The following is a 20,401-nucleotide window of genomic DNA, read 5'->3' as shown; positions in this document are numbered from 1 at the left end:
GATCTCTTCATCTCTGACCCATGTGCACATAAAAGAGGTGCACAAAACCTATTATAATTTTTCTCGGTACAGGGGGTTATAGCTTGAAACACAGTGACTTTTAATGTGTCAGTGTCATAGGATGCAACCAGTTAAATGCTTTGCAGAGCCCGATTTGTTAGAACTTCACTGGGCTGAAAAAAATCCAGACCTGAACCCCATTGATCTTTTTTTGGATCAATCAAAATCTGTGAGCTGCGTCTAATCGATAACCTGACATCACAGACACTTTCCTCACTGAGTAAATCACCAAACTACAATAATTAAAAGACTTTTCAATGTGCATATTTTTTAAATTAAACACTTAAATAACATATATTTGTGGTAACTTGTACTTTTGGCCATCTTTTTGGCATATTTTTGAGCAAGTGATAAACGTAAAGCTCTGTGCTTGAGTAATAGTGCAGCAGCGGTAGTGTTGTAGCTTGAATATATAATTTCATTAATACCTTGATCATGTTTAGGCTTTATGAGCAGTCGGTAGCATAATGCATATGAAGCGTAGCGCTCCTCGAGCTACTCAAGAGTATTAAGTTCTTCACAGACCATGCAGACATGCAGATTATCATTTCAACATCTGTTTTGATGAGTTGAAATTAGATGTTAAACAGGCGCAGTATTGAATTTTAATGTGATGTATTCCTAGATTACTGTTTTCTCTCCAAAGACTCTTTCATGTTTTATTCAGTAGATGCAGACGTAACAGAACAGAGCAATTCTGACACCAGAGACGTAAATGAAATGGCTTGTCTCATTTGATATAAATTTAAGGAAAAAGGAGCAAAACAACTCAAAGATTGGCGGTATAATCAATCTCAAACACCTTTGTCGGGTCTTCATGTGCTAATTTGCCTTTAAATGAGCTGAGCAACATTGAGAGCTTTTCTTTATTTATTAAGTCAAATAATACACTTCCACATGAACGCCGCAAAATTGATTCTGTATTTTAATACGCTGGGTTCTTGTTGTAATTACAATACAAAAGCTGAAGTGCCCCCGCGTTTAAAATTGCTCTTTTATACACAGCCTGACACAAAAAGGCAGGGATATTACATAAAATCTGTGTTTTCATGCAGAGGAGTACTATTATGTTTTGGTAAATGTTCCATAGGGTTTCTTGAAAGACACAGGTTAGTTCAAATGAATGCCATTATGTAAGAACAGTCACATTTAAAGGGGTAGTTCAACCAAAAAATGTGAATTTTGACATCATTTAGGCCTGTCACAATAATCAATATATTGACTTAGCACATGGGCATGACCTCAATCATTTTTGGTAATGCAATATACGCCTACTGGCCACTTAAGTACACCTTACTAGTACCAGGACGGACCCCCTTTTGCCTTCAGAATTGCCTTAATATCCTTCATGGCATAGATTCAACAAGGTACTGAAAATATTCCTCCTTTTGGTCCATATTGACATGGTTGCATCACGCAGTGGCTGCAGATTTTTTGGCTGCACATCCATGATCCCAAAGGTGCTCTATTGGATTGAGCTCTGGTGACTGTGGAGGCCATTTGAGTACAGTGAACTCATTGTCATGTTCAAAACACCAGTCTGAGATCATTTGCGGTTTATGACATGGAGCGTAATCCTGGTGGAAGTAGCCATCAGAAGATTGTTGTCAATAAGGATTGGACATGGTCAGCAACAATACTCGGGTAGGCTGTGGTGTTCACACGATGCTCAATTGGTACTAATGTGCCCAAAGTGTGTCAAGAAAATATCTCCCACACCATTACACCACCACAACCAGCCTGAACCATTGATACAAGACTGGATGGATCCATGCTTTCACGTTCTTGACACCAAATTCTGACCCTATCCAAATGTCGCAGCAGAAATCGAGATTCATCAGACCAGGCAATGTTTTTCCATTGGACAGGTGTACCTTATAAAGTGGCCAATTAGTGTATACCGCCCATACATTAAAAAAAAATTCTATCTCTCTTGGAAGTTTCAGTGTCATTATGGTAAAAAAAAAAACACTATAGTATTTACTATAAGTTACTATAGTATATTTTCATATGGGTGTCTGACAACTGAAAATAGAACTGGTAGCAGATTTCGAAACCTGTTTCTTTTTACCTTGCGCTTTTTTAACATTTGTTATTATTAATTTAGGATACGCGTTTTCACATTTTGATTCCATTGTCTAATTCTAAAATTGTTAAAATTACTTTAAATTAAATTAAATATTCTTACGAATAAAATAATATGTGTTCTTTGGAAGAGTTTACTTGCCTTGTGATGATATTATATTGTCACTCAGGTATTATATAATGAGTGCCATAAATGGTCTTAAAATGACAATTATATCGTTTATTAATATATATTTTGGTGCAATATTTCATACAACAAAGAATAGATACATCGTTTACTCTTGCTTTTGTTGAACACAAAAGGAGATTTGAAGAATGCTGGAAACCCCTAACCATTGACATTCACAATAGGAAAAACAAATGCTATGAATGTCAATGGTTACTAGTTTTCTAACATATTTCCTTCTATGTTCAACAAATCTAACTGTTTTAGTAAATTATGTCAGAATTTTTATTTTTGGCTGAACTATCCCTTTAAATCATACTCGCTTTTTGCAGGAAAATGATGCTGCTTTGGTATGAGGAGGGATTCAGAGTCATCATTCTTACCTCAAACCTCATCCGAGCCGATTGGTACCAGAAGACACAGGGGTAAGATGAACCACTGAGGGATGGGAGGAGATAAATGCACACTCAGCCAGACATCACTGCATTTATATGAATGAACGGTCAGAGCGGAAATGTTACAGCTGACAGTGCACTGATTTGAAAACGAGTTGTTTATGTTGTGCTCTCCTTTGCAGTTGCTCATTTTCCGAGTGCATCAACATTTGTTTCATTTCTGAAATGGAAGTTGTGCATTCGCTACTCCTAATGACACATTTGTCTGTTACCATGACGACACACAGAGCAGACACTTAGAGTAAATTGAAATTAAGCTGATGTGTCCTAAATAGGAGTGTCGAGCTCCGCAAATCTGAATAAACCAATCATGTTGTTACAGATTCCCTCTCTGACCTCAAATGGTCTGTTTGAATTTGCTACATGGAGTAATTACTTAAATGAAGCAGCGTTCTATGAAAGCTGCCCATTAATAAAGATATTCTCCATGGTGTCATGTTCATACCAGCAGAAGCTAGCAGGCAGGTCAGAGCGATGCCCGATGAATTACCAATCGCTTTCAGTTATTAGGTTCACTTTTATTAGCGGCGTATTGGGAACAGAATACCATTAAGAAGACAAAAGCTGGAGTCGAAGGGGTAGGCTGGCGGTTAGGTTATCACCCACACTAAGCTGTGGATTAGGGAAAAGGAAATTAAATCGCTAAATTGCACAATTAATATTTAAAACCACTAGCATGCATATATTCAGAAAATCTGGCATAAAGTGTATTAGCACATTTACTCAACCTGTACTGTGAGGTCAGTGTCGGTTCATGCGTAGGGCATTATCTGTTGTTTGCTCCATGACCTCACGCTGAGGTCAGAAACGTATGGCTCGCATTGTTTTCTGACAAAAATCATGTGGCTAGCCAAATTTACACCCCACACCAGAATATAAGTATTAAAAGCATAATTCACGAACTGTCTCCCTATCCCTATATAATAATAAAAACTCCTTACATTTATATAGCACTTTTCTGGACACTTAAAGCACTTTACACATTGGGGGGAATCTCCTCATCCACCACCAATGTTCAGCGTCCACCTGGATGACAGGACGGCAGCCATATTGCACCAGACCGCAAACCACACACCAGCTGATTGGTGGAGAGGAGACCGAGTGATGAAGCCAACTATGATATGGGGATGGTTAGGAGGCCACGATGGACAGAGGCCATTGGTAAAATTTGGCCAGGATGCTGGGGTTAAAACTCTCTGGGATTTTTAACAACCACAGATAGTCAGGACCTCGGTTTAGCCTCTCATGCGAAAGACAGCACTTACTGAGCAGTATAGAGTCCCCTTCACTATACTGGAGCGTTAGGACCATAGACTGTAAAATATATGGACGTAGTGTCCGTGACGTCACCCATAGGTTTCTGAAGAGCGCAAATTAAGCTACAAGTAGGCGTGGCCAAGTGGCGCCATTTCGCGTGTCATTGCACCCACGGCGGGATATTAAACAAGGGCAAAGAGGCGGAGAGTGAGCGGAGTTGCTGGCATTTTGCTTGGACCTGGCAGACAGACTTTACTTTGGGAGAAACGCTTAATACTTTATTACCTGCGACTCGTTTGTATTCTGACCACATGTGCTTGGCTCTACACTATATCAATAAAGTGTTTAGACTTTTAAAAACACTGCTATAACACACAGAGCCACTAAGCATTGTTCTTATGACGTTTTTCTGCAGGAGGAAAATGCTAATTACTTCCAAACACTTCAGATATAGTCTTTGTTAGTAAATGCAGACTATTGATGAAATCCAGGCATAACATTAGATAACTCTCTTCTAAATCTCTTCTTGTTAATGATTTGATAACTGATCAAAAGCTAGATGCACTTTGTATGACAGAAACCTGGCTAAAACCAGATGATTACATGACCCTAAACGAGTCTTCACCTAAAGGATATCATTATAAACACGAGCCACGTCTTAAAGGCAAAGGTGGAGGCGTTGGCATAATATACAGTAATATTTTTAGTGTTACTCAGCTATCTGACTTTAAATATAATTTGTTTGAAGTAATAGTGTTGTATATTTCAGTGTGCAATATAAGCATTAAATTTCAATCTACATTTATATTGTCAACTGTATATAGGTCTCCAGGGCACCATTTACATAGCAGCTTACTGTAGTGACTCAATTTAATATTGAGACATATTGTAAATAATTTCACACATCAGGGTGCAACCAGCTTTGTTACCATCAACCTATATTTATGCGCTTTTTGAACTATATCATTAGAAATGCTTAATAGAAACGCCAAGATGTGCATTAATTTTGCAAATGTGCATAAAAAAACTACTGCAGACAACTGTGTAGGACAAACTTTTTTTTTTTCTTAGTCTCTATTTCTAAAGCTGCCTTAGCTGAATGAACCACCAACTATTCCGGCAGATGTTTTACACTGCCGATGCACAACCCAGTACTAGGAAATACTCATAGACTCATACACTTAGTGGTTTATTCAATTCATTTATAGCGTATGTCTTTGAACTGTGGATGAAACCAGAGCCAACACAGGGAGCTCATGCAAACTCCACACAGAAACGCCAACTAGCTCGTCCGGAACTCGAACCAGTGACCTTCTTGCTCTGAGGCGACAGTGCTAACCACTAAGCTACCGTGCCGCACAAAGTGCTGATATTTTTTGGAAAGAGATATTATCCTAGAAATTAATAAGTGATGTCTTAGTCACATAAAAAGGAATCTAAACACATAGCTTGTGTTATTTGTAATGTGTTACCAGCCCCTTAAAAACATGAATCATAGGTTACATCTGAACATGTATTGACTGATTTCATACGGCTGTCATTTTTAAAGCGAAATCGAGGCTGCAGTGAGAAGAAACCCGGAAGTATCGTTGGGAGTTAAATAGGAACGTTGTGTACTTGGCTGTATATCTTATCAGCGAAGATAACAAATTTATAATTTCACCGCCTTACGAGTGACCCAAAGGTCCATTTTGAATGAATGGTGAAAATGTAAAGGGAAATCAGGGGTCATTTTCAGCTAAGTTAAGGGAAAAGCACTAGTTAGCAAACGTTTTCTTAAACATATTACTCTTACAGAAATTGTGATGCTGTTTGATGCTAAATTGCTTTTAATTGTTTAAATTAAACTCACTGAATGATATTAAAATGATGTTTACACCATTTCTGCATTTTAAAAAATCTCGGCAACAGCTGGAGATTTGTAGTCCAAAGCATAATACTGCATTGTTTACAGTGCTGGGCTTATACTTCCGGGTTTCTTCCCACCGCAGCCTCGCTTTGGTTCTTTAAAATGGCGGCCATGTAAATTAAGCGTATTGGCACTGAGCATTGAAGTATTTTGAATACATTGTACTAAAATGTATGATTTTGCTTATATTGCTATATCTGAGATATTTTCTTGGTAATGAAGAAGTAATCTTAATACATACCTTGTATTAAGTATACATGCCTTGTACACCCCCCCCCCCTTCAAAAAACCATAGGCCAAATGTAAACATGTATTGGCACTGAAAAAATATTTAATTGAAATTTTACATTTGCTGCTTTTATTGCCATATATAGTGTCTGAAGGATGTGTTTGTGATCTTATTAATGAGTCTGGCACCATGTTTGAATTATATTTAGAGATTTGATTTTCTCATAACACTTGCGAAGCTTTTAAATGTCAATCATTCTTTTCTCTCATAATAACACATCGCTTAGCTGCCTGAATTGGCTGAGCAAATGATAGACACAGTTGCACGAAGGCCTTGTTGAATTTCTGCAACTTTATGCAGAGTGCACCTTCTGTTCCTTGAATATATTCACTTTCCCAACCTGTTTCCATCAGCATCAGACCGCAGTGTAGCACAATGAATATCATTACAGCTTTTGACATGTCTCCCCATCTGGTAGTGTCTGATCCCATGCCTTCGATATTGAAGTCCGAACCATATTTTCTTTTCTATTCACACAGACCAAGGTCTCTTCCTCTCAAGTCTCTTCTGAAGGGCTTATCTGCTGCCTTTATTGCAATGGGTCCAATCTGAATCCATATTGATTTGTTCTCCTGGAGCTTCAGGGAAATATGCTGTAACCAGTCTGTCATGATGAGTCCCCACACTCCTCTAATTTTGAGTTATTGGTCTTCTCCAACAGAAGTCAGTCATTCATTTTCTTTTTAGCTTAGTCCTTTTATTAATCTGGGGTCGCCACAGCAGAATGAACCGTCAAGTTATCCAGCAAATGTTTTACGCAGTGGATGCCCTGTCAGCTGCAACCATCACTAGGACACTCATTCACACACACACACTACGGACGATTTCCCCAATTCACCTGTACAACGTGTTTTTGGACTTGTGGGGGAAATCAGAGCACCCAGAGGAAACCCACACGAACACGGGGAAAACATGCAAACTCCACACAGAAACACTAACTGACCTAGCTGAGGCTCAAAACAGTTACCTTCTTACTGTAAGGTGAACATGCTACCCATCGCATCACCATGCAGCCGGTAGATAATTAATTTATGCAATTATCAACTGAAAAAAAAAAAACATTGTTTTGTTAATCTTTAGTCAAAGTCTGACCATCTTTTTCTGTGTTTGGAGTGGCCATCTATTAATGTTGATGTCAGTTTTTGATGATTTCACCCACATTAATCTTAACCATGCCACTCTTATTGTTATTTTTCTATGAGGAAATGATTTGCAAAAAGAAATCCCTGCTCGCCCCCTATACTCGATATTCTGTTGCAGTTGGAAGTATATCAACACACTGAAATCAAAGTCTCAGCAATATCTGGTTTATTAGGGTTATAAAGGTAATCTAAGCAAATTTTGCCTAAGTGAGTTGATATTTGCAAGCACAAAAATAAACAAGGCCATAACCTCGCCCCTTTTCAATATTTCCACTGTCAATACTAGACACGCCACCTACTGCTGATTAACTGCAGGTGTGTTTTGGGACTCAGTTTTGGTACAGCACTGTGGTCAAAAGTGTTTTGAGAATATCGCACCTTTTAAAGGGAGAGTTCTCCCAAAAAAAATTGCTCTTAGTTTACTTGCCGTCAGGCCTTAAAATATATCAAAATATATCAAAAATCTGATATATTTCAGTAAATGCAATTAACAACATATATGACAAACAAGTTCATGTTTGTATTTCAAATATACAAGATATGTTGTAAAAAAATAAATCTTCAAAATTAAATATTTTTGTACAAAATTTTGTAAAAAAAAAAAAAAAAAAGTCTGCTTCAATTATATATTTTTTTCATCCAGGGGAATATTAAATGTGTACATATATGTTCAAATATAATAGCTGTAATTCCATGTAGGTGTACATACAGTTGAAGTCAGAATTATTAGCCCCCCTTTTAAATTGTATTTCTTTTTAAATATTTTCAGTTTAACAGAGCAAGGAAATTTACACAGTATGTCTGATAATATTTTTTCTTCAGGAGAAAGTCTTTTTGGTTTTATTTATTTATTTTTTGGTTTATTTACTGTCATCATGGCAAAGCTAAAATAAATCAGTTTTTAGAAATTAGTTAATAAAACTATTATGTTTTGAAATGTGTTGAAAAAATCTTCTCTCCGTTAAACAGAAATTGAGGGAAAAAAATAAACCGGGGCTAATAACTCTGACTTGTACTGTGTATGGCCCTATATGGTTATGTACAAATATATTTAAGCATACATGGTTGGAAAATATATATGTAAGCTGCCATTTTTGCAATATTTCGAAATATTTGTTACATATGACATTTTAATGTAAAATTTATGTAATTTGCATTTATTTCCATGTATCAGATTTCTATATAGGTTAGTAGAACATTAAAGAAGCTGTTGTTCTTGCTAATTTATAAAGTCAAAGGCTACCAGCATTTTAAAAGTAAAAAAAAAAGCTCGTGAAGGCAATAGAAAATAAACACGTGTTGTTGATGATACACTGAGGTTTTGAGGACTCTGTTGTTTTTTCTTCTTCTTCTAGTAGGTGGTAAGCACTGTCATGCATTTTATGAGTCACCAAAAGCCACATTCTCAAAAATCTTCTTTGCTGTTACACTGTATAAAAGGCTCAGTAAATCAACAGCCAATTAATGGGTGAATTAACCTTTTTAATTATTAGCTAGATTTTTTGAGATTGACCTAGTACATCCTTTTTTCAAGACTTGGACCTGGAATTTGTAGAGCATGTGTTTTACTTCAGGTCACTTAAAATGCATATGATTTTCAAATCTCATGTTTTCTTTATTATTTTTTAAAAAGTGTATATATTCTGAGATCCATATTTACTGTATATATTTTGTGAATATGTATTTAAATATATGTAAATATAAATATACTGTAAATATATATTGTGTATGTTCGGATGCATAATACTGCATTTGATTTCAGCAGCAGTGTTTCTTTATGAGCCATGGCAAAAGAAATCCTATTTTAATTATTTAAATGCAAGTCTATTTTGATTGTGATGCAATAGCAAAATATGAAATAATAGCAAGTGACATATTTCTGTTTTTTAAAAGGCAATATTTTAAATGAATAGCTCAGGACTGAACTAAACCTATCAAAGCTATTAGTTGGCTTTCATTTTAATAAATGATGTTTCAATGATGTTAGTATCTAAATGGAGCAAGTTTGGTCCAAAATTACTTATATGGCTGCTATTTGTAATTTTTTGTCGGAAGTATTTGTTCTTGGAATAAGTGGCATATGACTCAGGCAAACCAAAAATGACATGCCCCATTCATCACCACAGGATCTTTTAACATTTAAATGATTCATGCCCTTTCCACTAACTCTTCATTAGTAAATATGCTGTATCTCTATGGCAGGATGTGGATGAGTCCTCTGTACCCCAGGCTGCCGCAGGGAAGTCCGGGAACAGCAGGAGAGTCGCTCACCGGCTTCAAAAGAGACCTGCTGGAATACCTGGAAGCGTACCGGGCTCCAGAGCTCGCCAACTGGATCGAGCGCATCAAACAGCATGATCTGTCAGAAACAAGGTGAGAATCTTTACAGATGAATGAGCCGTTTTTAAATCTGAAGCATGGCATGATATGAGATTAGCATCACTAGATGTTTGACTAATTGCTGAAGGTGTCCACAGGGCTGGATATGCATTTAGAGGACATCCATTCAAACAGCCATGATTGTTTTATGTTTTTTCATACCCATTAGTTGTGGATTTCTATGAAAATGATAATACAATGGAAAAAGTGTAAAATGGTAAAAGACTAGCATTCATACAACCATTCAAAAGTTTGTGGCCATCAAGGTTTTTGTTGTGTTTTTTAAATGTTTATTTAATGTAAAATAAAACAGAACAGACTACTTTCTGCTATTTACTAATGTTAAAAAAATTAAATCTGCTTCAAAGAGCCCCTATTATACATTTAAAAGGGTCATACATTGGTTTTAAGGGTCTCCAACAACAGGCTGATATGCATGCAAGGTCAAAAAACACTTTCATTGTCTTGTAATATGCATTTATTTTTACCTAATTATCTCAGCGGCTCCCATATGAATCATTCAGCAATTCATTTGTTCCCAAACCTCCATCTAGCGCAAAGCTAATCTGCGCTGAACAGGCCGAAGACCGCCTGTTGCAATCGGTCGACAACGTTCAGCGTGAGACAGAGTTAAAGGCCCAGCGCAGCTTATCAACAATAATGAAGTAGTCAAGAGAGCAGAGTGTATGTGTGAGCATACCTGCCAACACTCCTGTTTTTCCTGGGAGTCTCCCGTATTTCAGACCTATCTCCAGGCACCCACCCATTTTGTTATTTATCCTGGAAAACTCCCATAATTTCAACCAGCCCCTCCCCCAGTCCTTAGAATTTTTGTATGGTCTGTGAAACCTCATAGTCGCCAACACTGGTATAGGATCCGATCGCAGTAGCCGCCCCAAACAGACTTCATAGTAGTTAACTTACTAACACCAGTAGTTAGTAAGGTGTTATTCAGACACCTCACCCCCGAACCCTGAGTCTTCCTTTTTTTCTTTGCTACTGTGTTAGTGGGCAGGACCGCAGGTTTAAATTTTCCTGGGTTTGCGCGTACAACAATTGGGCGGGGCTTATGTTTTGTATCCATGTTACACCGAAACTGCTAATAACTCGTTATCAAGACGATTCATTCAAACCACTTTAAGTGGACTCTTTTTTAAAATTAATCAGTAGTTTTAAACACTGTCCACTTTCAGATTTAGGTCTTAGCTGGTTATTTTACTTCATTTAGAGATGTGTTACACACTACATGGAAGGTCATTTTCAAAAACCCATAATAGGGGCTCTTTAAAAACTTGAAACTGTTTATTCTAGCAAATATATATCTCAGCACAAGCAGTCCCTTTGCATTAGCACCTCTTGTGTGTATAGGTCTTCTTGTTGAATCACTGAATGCCTCCTCAATTATAAGTCGTTTTGGACAAATGCGTCTGCTAAAGTACAATCTAAAAATATATTAAATATATTCAAATGTATCTATTGAAACCAGCTATTACTTTAGTCTTTTATGTCACACATGTGTTCCCACATTTCTTAAAGTACTTGAATTTCAGACATATAGATTCAAGGCCTGGAAATGACTTAAAAACTAACATAGCTCCTTGAAAGTGCTTAAATTACATTTAAAATATATTTTTTTACATGATTTTATTTCAACAATTGCATTCAATTGTCAAAAACAATGAAAAAAAAGAGAAATTAATTAAAAACCTCTCATTTAATTCTTGTACAATAAACACTGACAAATAACGCACGTTTTTATCTATATTTCTGAAACTGCATTTAACTATTGCCAGTATTGAATACAGCAAATCTGATGACTTTTTAAAAGTCAGTTTTTGAAAATTACTTACATTTGTAACAGAAGTACACTACCTGACAAAAGTCTTCTCGCCTATTCAGGCTTTAGGAACAACAAATACTAGTTTTAGTTGATCATTTGGTATCAGAAGTGGTTTGTATGAAAGGCAAAGGTCTGTAGATTACGCTTATTTTACCAAAATAAAATATGATCATGCCATAATTTTTAATTATTTATTAAGTCAGTAAGATCTGACTTTTCTCAGACAAAAGTCTTGTCTCCTAACAGAAATAATATACAGTATAGAATATAAAGTCATGGTGCAGTGGAAATAGAATTAATATTGTGTATGACTTTTGTAAGCTTGGAGGACTGCATGTATTCATCTTTGCAATGACTCAAATAACTTATTAATGAAGTCATCTGGAATGGCAAAGACCGCGTTCTTGCAGGATTCCCAGAGGTCATCAAGATTCTTTGGATTCATCTTAAATGCCGCCTCCTCTATCTTACCCCAGACATGCTCAATAATGTTCATATCTGGTGACTGGGCTGGCCAATCCTGGAGCACTTTGACTTTCTTTGCTTTCAGGAACCATGTTTGAGGTATGAGGAGGTATGGAAGTATGAGAAGGAGCGCTATCCTGCTGAAGAATATGCTCTCTCCTGTGCTTGATAATGTAATGGGCAGCACAAATGTCCTGATACCTCAGGCTGTTGATGTTGCCATCCACTCTGCAGACCTCGCTCACCTCCCCATACTGATTTAAACCCCAAACTATGATTTTTTTCTTCAAACTTGACTTATTTCTGTGAGAATCTTGGGTCCATGTTGGTCCCAATAGGTCTTCTACAGTATTTGTGATGATTTGGGTGCAGTTCAACAGATGATTCATCATAAAAATTGACCTTCTGCCACTTTTCCAAATTATCAACTAGAAGTCAAATTTGTTGCCCTTACAACTGGGATCGACAACAAGACTTTTGTCTGGTAGTGTATTAAGTGTAATTGAAATGTTAAGTAAGGACTTTCCTGGAGCTACATATGCTGTGGTATGTATTTAAAAAGTGCTTGATTTAAAATTAATGGTGTATTAAAATGTCCTTGAATCTGCTACTCATGAAAATGTGAGAACCCTGGTTACATGATTCTTTAGAAATCAATCTAATATGTAGAATTTGATACACAAGAAACATTTTGTCTCATCAATGTTAAATACAGATGAATGCTGCCTAATACTTTTGGTGATAATTCCGTCATACCATATTTTAGATTCCTGCTGGTCTTCTGATTGTCTCCAATCAAATATAATGCTTTCTTTATAAACATAAGTGTGTCAGTTATGTTATATGTCAAGTACCATACCATGGCAGAAATCTTAATGTAACTTATAACTAATAAAATAGAAAATACAAGTCTGCCAGTAGTATATCTGGTTTTAATATTTAGACCTTTTGTCTAGAAATGACTACATAATATGTCAAAGTTTGGTTCCACTAACATGACATGCTTTATTATTTATTAGTACAAATTCCACCTTCATCATTCATATGGTGCGATACATGAAAGTGTTGACTTCTGTAAATAACGTTTTGCATGTTTTCATTTATAGGGTTTATCTCATAGGTTCAACTCCAGGAAGATATCAAGGACCTGCTATGGAGAAATGGGGCCATCTAAGATTGCGAAAAGTACTGTTTTTCTCTGATTATCCTTTTTTTTGTGCGTGTGTGTATGTGTGTGTTATTTTAAGTTCTTTTTCCCCTTCAAAGGCAATAGTTTTTTCTCTCCTCTAGACAGAAGAATGATTGATGTTCATGAAAAAAGCATTGTATGCCTGCAGGATGCCTTGGAGATATTCTCGCTCCCTTTATTTATTGAGGAAATTCAGATTACAGGCAAAGCAAGGTGTTGGATTGGTCTTGGCAAGATTCAGAAAGAGAGCCAGGAGAAATTTCCACACTTTCATCTGAGATGAAGTCACATTGAACTCTGCTCATTTTGTAAATAGAGCTTTGATATAAATGACTGACTCACACAGAGCAGGCTCTTAACAACTTCATAAAGCTCCATAATACAGCAACTTGAGGGTTGTGAACAAAAAAAATAGGTCACAGGGCTGTTTTGAAAAGATTGCTAACAGTGCTTATTCATATAATACCGTATGCAACTGACCATATAATTATGCTTACAAAGAATGGTTAGAATTAAGACTTAAAAGTCCTGTGAAGTGCTTTGACGTGTATTTTTGTTTAGTGTTTGACGTAATATCAAATGAAGCATGAAGAAAAGGACCAATAGTAGCTTCTCCCCTGTTTAACAGCCAATAACTTATCGTTTTTTCACAGCTCTGCCAATGAGAGTGGTTGAGCTCAAGTGCATCAAATGAAAAGCAAATGAGAAGCGTCTTGACGGGGGCGGGGCATGTCAGATACTTGAGAGCATTTGATTGGTCAGGACTTTTATTTATTTTTTTATTTTTATTGCTTAATACATTACCTCAAACATAGAATACAAATCAATCAATAAGTGACATTGACAAAAATAATAGTACAACAAGGAACAATAGAAATAACAAAAGTTTTAATATTAATAGTTAAATAACAATTTAGCATTAATGGTTTTGCATTTACAAGGGTTCATTTAAGATTATTTATACAAAAACCTTAAGATTTTGACAGTTTTAAAAGGTGATCCTGAAATCAACTATATAATTATCTGTATCTTTTAAGAAGACCTCAAAGGCAGGTTTACATTGGTCAGGACATTTTATAAGAAACTGAAGTATACACTGCCTGACAAAAGTCTTGTCGCCTATCTAAGTTTTAGAAGCAGCAAATAATATTTTGACTTCTAGTTGATCATTTGGTATCGTTATATGAAAGGCAAAGGCCTCTAGATTGCGATTTTTTTTTTTAACCAAAATAAAATATAATTATGTCTTGACTTTTAATAATTTAATTAGGACAGTAAGGTCTGACTTTGCTTCGACATTAGTCTTGTCACTTAACAGAAATAATGTACAGTATATAATATAAAGTTATGGTGCAGTGGAAAAATAATTATTATTGTGTATGACTCCCATCAGCTTGAAGGAATGCATCCATACATCTCTGCAATGAATCGAATAACTCATTAATAAAGTAATATGGAATGACAAAGAAAGCATTCTTGCAGGACTCACAGAGTTTATCAAGATTCTTCGAATTCATCTTTAATGCCTCCTCCTTTATCTTACCTTAAGACATGCTCAATAATGTTCATGTCTGGTAACTGGGCTGGCCAATCCTGGAGCACCTTGACCTTCTTTGCTTTCAGGAACTTTCATGTGGAGGCTGAAGTTTGAGAAGGAGCGCTATACTGCTGAAGAATTTACCCTCTCCTGTGATTTGTAATATAATAGGCAGCACAGATGTCTTGATTCCTCAGGATGTTGATGCTGTTATCCACTCTGCAGATCTCTCACATGCTCCCATACTGAATATAACCCCAAACCATGATTTTTCCTTCACCAAACTTGATTGGTTTTTGTAAGAATATTGGGTTCATGCGGGTTCCAATAGATCTCATACAGTATTTGTGATGATTGGAATAAAAATCTACCTTCTTCCACTTTTCCAAATGATCAACTAGAAGTCAAGTTAGTATTTGCTGCTCTTACTACTGGGATCGACAACAAGACTTTTGTCAGGTAGTGTAAGGTGATGTCAAAAAAAGCTGATCAGTAGAAAAAATCTATTTAGGTAAAAATGACGAATAAAGATATCCTAGCAATAGATTAACATACTGATACTAACCTAATCTTTCAAAAAAAAAACATTTTAATTTCATGGGAACTCTAAACACTTCCTACTTTCTTTTTTCTTTTCCTATCTTCTTTTGTTTACGTCAAAGGCCATGTGGTCAACAGTGCTGCCGAGTCATCCGTCACTTGCTAAAAGCTAGCCAAATTAGACAGATGCTAACATTGACATTGCATGAACTCATTGTTTTTGTTTCCCTCAGTTGCTCAGCGAGCATACGCAACCCATGCAGAACGAAGAGCGATGGCACGTGCTTGGCCAGTTCTCCAGCATCGGCTCCATGGGCCTTGATAAGACTAAATGGTTGGCAGCCGAGTTCCAGCGCACTCTGACCACACTGGGGAAGGCAGGGAAATCATTAGCCAGTCCAGAAACACAGATGCTCCTGGTGAGTGTGTCGAACAGCCCCCGCAGTGCTGAAGCGGTGAAAAGATCTGCTCATATCGCTGCCGAACCCTCTCTGGATTGCTAACAACGTGGCCAGATGGATATCACAATAAACACAGTTGCATATTCTCCTAGCAGCTTTCGTATCTATCAGGATAAATGAGCCCTCAATTGTGTTTTCATTTTAATTAGGTTGGAATCAAAGAGGAACAACAAAGTGCACATGTGCGCCTGCCTGTTTTTTAACGCAGAAGGCATCCGCTTTCTCTGAGCTATGAAATTTGAAAATTTGTTGACATCCCGGGTGTCTAATTAGCAATTAGTATTTTTAGCATGTTCTCATTTGCTGTCTTTGAATTCCAATTTTACAGAAAATGGCAGCCGTTTGTTTTATGTTGGAGTGAGACAATAGTTTAAAGGAGATTTCTCATCTGTGCTGTTATTTGCATAACAATGTCTGCTCTGATGGAGAGATAGGAGATTGATTTCTGTCTGATGCGTCCATTGTTAAATGTCAGTTGAAAAGTCAAGGCGCCACATGAACAGTCTTCAGCACAGAGAAAGTACCATCAGGCCTTTAATGGCACTGTGTCATCTCTATAGACCCAAGGCTCTTGTAATTAGCAGCTTCAGAATCTCGGTTGGACCGTTGGGAGTGACTCAGGTCTATTATTGTTAAGGAAGGCTGAAATTATTGAGAAATACCAAATGGAGACTTCTAAAGAACACATACGCATGAAGCTACATTTCTATTGAGATCACATCGCTATTGTCTGAGCTCTTTAGTGTTTTATAGGTCAGGAGGTTTAGGGGGATGAACGGATTGCTAGACGTGCATGGAAGTTTGATTGTCATAAAGTTTTAAAATTTTTAAAAAGAAGTCTCTTATGCTCTTATAAAGGCTGCTTTTGATTAAAAATACATTAAGGCTTATTATTAAATAAATGCATATTTATTTTAATATATGCATATACATTTTTTTCAGATTCTTTGATAAATAAAATTTCAGAAGAACAGACTTTACTTGAAATATTCGTATTTTTGACAATTTAAAACTCTTTATTTTAAATAAGTAATGATTTGAATCCTTGCTAAATTAAGTATTCATTTGAATTTTAAACAAATCAAGTTAAACTTTTGAACAGTTATAAAATTAAAGGGTTCGTTCACTCAAAACTGAAAATTATATTATTAATTGCTCGTGTCCAATCCACTGAGACCTTCATTTATCTTCAAAAAGCAAATTCTTATATTTTAGATGAAATCCAGGAGCTCTCTCATCCTCCCAAGACAATAGACTGATTTCATACGGCTGCCATTTTAAAAGCGAAATCGAGGCTGCGGTGGGAAGAAACCCGGAAGTATGGCCTGGATTCACACAAGAACGTTGTGGACCTGGCTGTATATCTTATCAGCAAAGAGAAAGTGACACAAATGTATAATTTCACTGCCTTCTAAGTGACCCGAAAGTCCGTTCTGAATGGATAGTGCAAATAAAAAAGGATATCAGTTAAGGGAAATGACACTAGTTAACTGTTTACTAGTTAACATTTTCCTTCCCAAACACACGTTTTAGATGTCGTTTATCAAACTCAAGTAATTGAACTCATTCTTTCACTATAGTGAATTTCAGTACTGAAATTTAAAAAAACATCAGTTTCACACTAACATTTCAGCACTGTTGAGCACATTCTGAAACACGCTGATTTGCCATAGTATTCACCAGTGCTCAGCATAAATGACTGATTGGCTGTGAAGGTAGCTGAACTGAAGCCTAGGAGAAATCGTAAGCTTTTTACACTTAAAAGAGATTGTGTTTTTTTTAATGCCTAATATGATTTTAGATGTTTAAATTAAACTCAACTGAAGGATATTAAAGTGATGTTTACACTATATCTGCATTTTAAAATTGCGGCAACAGCTGGAGGTTTGTAGTCCAAAACATGTTGTTGCAATGTCTACAGTGCTGATCCGATACTTCCGGGTTTATTCCCACCACAGCCTCGCTTTCGTTTAGTTTTTAGCCACTTGAAATAAGCGTATTTCGAGAAATGGAACCAAAAACATCGTCAAACACACTATGAGACTTTAATGGTTCAGCCAAAATCATCTTCTCTTCCTCGTCAAGTGGTCAAGGTGCACATTTACTTTAAGCAGTACAACATATTGCCATTAGAGTCAGGAGCACAACGCACAAGCGTTGTATTTCATGTAGTACATGCGGTTCTGATGAGGAAGAGACGGCATTGAAAAGCAAAGTTGTTTTTACAGGGTTTTTTTTTTATTTTATTTAAAAAAAAAAAAATTTCACAAAAAATGTTCTTGGAGATTTGTATGATTACAGTTGATCCGCTTAAGTCACATAGAATGTTTTTGGTTCTTTTCTGGACTTTAAACACCTGTTGCTGTCTATGGAGGATGTGGGAGCTCTTAGATTTCATCTAAATTATGTTAGTTTCTATTCCGATAATCAGGTCTCAGGTGATTAGTACAACACGAGGGAGAGTAATCAATTGCAAAATTTTAGTTTTGGGGTGAACTAACCCTTTAAATAAATAAATAGATGGATCAACCAATAATTTAAATAAATTTATGGATAAATGAATATAAAAATGTGACAACTCCTTAAAATCTTGTCATTTCTAGATTTACCCATCTGTGGAAAATGTGAGAACCAGTTTGGAGGGCTATCCAGGTATCATTCATTCTTTTATTCTAAAATAAAAAAACATCACCTCCAGTCATTATATGACAACTGACATTTCTAGTTCTCTTATCCCTTCAGCTGGAGGATCTTTACCTTACAGCATACAGACGGCACAAAAACAGCTCTGGCTTCATTCTTACTTCCAGTAAGTTCTTCTTTCTCTTTCTCTGTTTTAACAATATTCTCATCAATATTCTGTCATTTTAAAATGCAACTATAAAAAAAGGCTCCTCAGACTTTGTGAGTTAAACAGCTGCCTTTCCCCAAGAGCTGTCTGACCCTTCAATGCTCCATAGAAATTTCAATTGGGTTCTTATCCCATCGCGCCCACCATTTTAAGACATTATCGCCATAAATAAGCTATTTTGCTGGTGGCCTCAATTTCGCTAAGTGATCGTAGATGGGCATATTGCAATGTAGATTCAATCTTAGTCTCCCTCTGGAGTACGCACTCTACACTCAGTCTGTTTAAATGAGTCCATGTAGATTTTTTGCATTCATGTCTGAATACTGACAGCAATCAGACAGAAAGCTCTCCTCTCAGTCTGCACAGTCTGCCCTAAAACACCAGCTCTCTGCACCTGCAAATGGCACGAAACGATTCTTTGGGTGTTCTCACGCTTAGGAAAGATATATCAGCAGGTGTTTCATTCTTTTCTTTCTCTCCTTCCCTTCAATATCTGTCTTCTAAACAGTGGCTGGCATGCTGACGTTACTGGTAGGAGCAACGCGATGCCTCACATTAAAACCTACATGAGGATTTCACCAGACTTCACACAACTTGCCTGGTTTCTTGTCACAAGGTTGGAATGATCAAGTAACATGTTAAATCAGAACTAATTTGGGCTTAGATTGACAGACTGCATGTACAAATATTATAGGTGCAGTATGTAAGTTTGACATTCAATCTGTCCAGTTGGTAGAATGAACTCCCTAACTGCATCAGAACAGCAGTCACTCGCTTTCTTCAAGAAATGAATAAAAGCTCAACTATTTAGTCTCCACTTTCCTTCCTAATCTGCAATTGCCTCTCTGGCTCCACCGCTAACTGTACTACAAAATAAATAAATAAATATATAAATATATATATATATATATATATATATATATATATATATATATATATATATATATATATATATATATATATATATATATATATATATAATTTTTATTAAATAAAAAATTCTATAAATATTTTTTAAAATATATTATATATATATATATATATATATATATATATATATATATATATATATATATATATATTTATATATATATATATTTATATATTTATATATATATATACACCAACAGGAGTGTGCCTGACTATCGAACCTAAAGGCTGATTTAAACCGTGTTTTAGATAAAAGCAACAGCACACAATAGAAGGATTATTTTCCATGTTAAAAGGAGTTTTTGTTCTGACCAACACCTCGAATTGATATATTAGAAACGGCTTTTATTTCTTGCAGCTGAAAAACAGAAGACTGACGATGATCACCTTAGGTACACCTCATGTGGTTTATTCAGTGGTTAATGCTAACAATGTGAGTTTGAATACTATTTTACTAGACATTTATTGTCATACTACTGAAAGCAGCAGATGGTTTACCTCAGATTTAAAAACTAAAATAAACGTTCAAATTGAAGTTTAGAACTGTGACTCAAAACCAACACATATCAGCATGTACATTTAATAATGTTAAAGAGGTTTAATATGTATTACTTAGATTAAAAACCTTATCATTTTGTTGAGTGCAATAAGAGAACTATTCTGTGCTTCTGAATGGCTATATTTAAATTTCTGTCGTGTTTCGTCTGGTGCCAACAGCCAAATTGCTTATTACTGCAAATCTCTTCACTCAGCTTGTTGTTAGGACACGGGGTTACAGTGTAACCTGCTCACCTATTGTGTATGTTTGTAATTAATAACCATCTCATGTGAATCTGCGTCTCATTT

At 36.1% G+C, this 20,401-nt stretch overlaps 2 protein-coding genes across 2 annotated transcripts in view; both read left to right on the top strand.

Annotated features, from left to right (window-relative positions):
- The window catches only part of hmbox1a (homeobox containing 1a), a 664,927-nt gene that overhangs the window by 543,631 nt on the left and 100,895 nt on the right, over positions 1-20,401 (top strand). The window lies entirely within an intron of this gene.
- The window catches only part of tdp1 (tyrosyl-DNA phosphodiesterase 1), a 73,933-nt gene that overhangs the window by 4,337 nt on the left and 49,195 nt on the right, over positions 1-20,401 (top strand). Inside the window, exons 7-13 of the mRNA XM_087290297.2 lie at positions 2,644-2,736; positions 9,566-9,736; positions 13,154-13,232; positions 15,547-15,732; positions 18,378-18,426; positions 18,517-18,583; positions 19,134-19,241. Of these exons, the coding sequence (XP_087146423.1) occupies positions 2,644-2,736; positions 9,566-9,736; positions 13,154-13,232; positions 15,547-15,732; positions 18,378-18,426; positions 18,517-18,583; positions 19,134-19,241 (753 nt within the window). The remainder of the gene's footprint in view (positions 1-2,643; positions 2,737-9,565; positions 9,737-13,153; positions 13,233-15,546; positions 15,733-18,377; positions 18,427-18,516; positions 18,584-19,133; positions 19,242-20,401) is intronic.

Source organism: Danio rerio, chromosome 17, assembly GCF_052040795.2.
Source record: "Danio rerio strain M-AB ecotype USA chromosome 17, GRCz13ab, whole genome shotgun sequence".
Classification (NCBI taxonomy): domain Eukaryota; kingdom Metazoa; phylum Chordata; class Actinopteri; order Cypriniformes; family Danionidae; genus Danio; species Danio rerio.
This window is presented reverse-complemented; position numbering and strand designations above follow the sequence as displayed.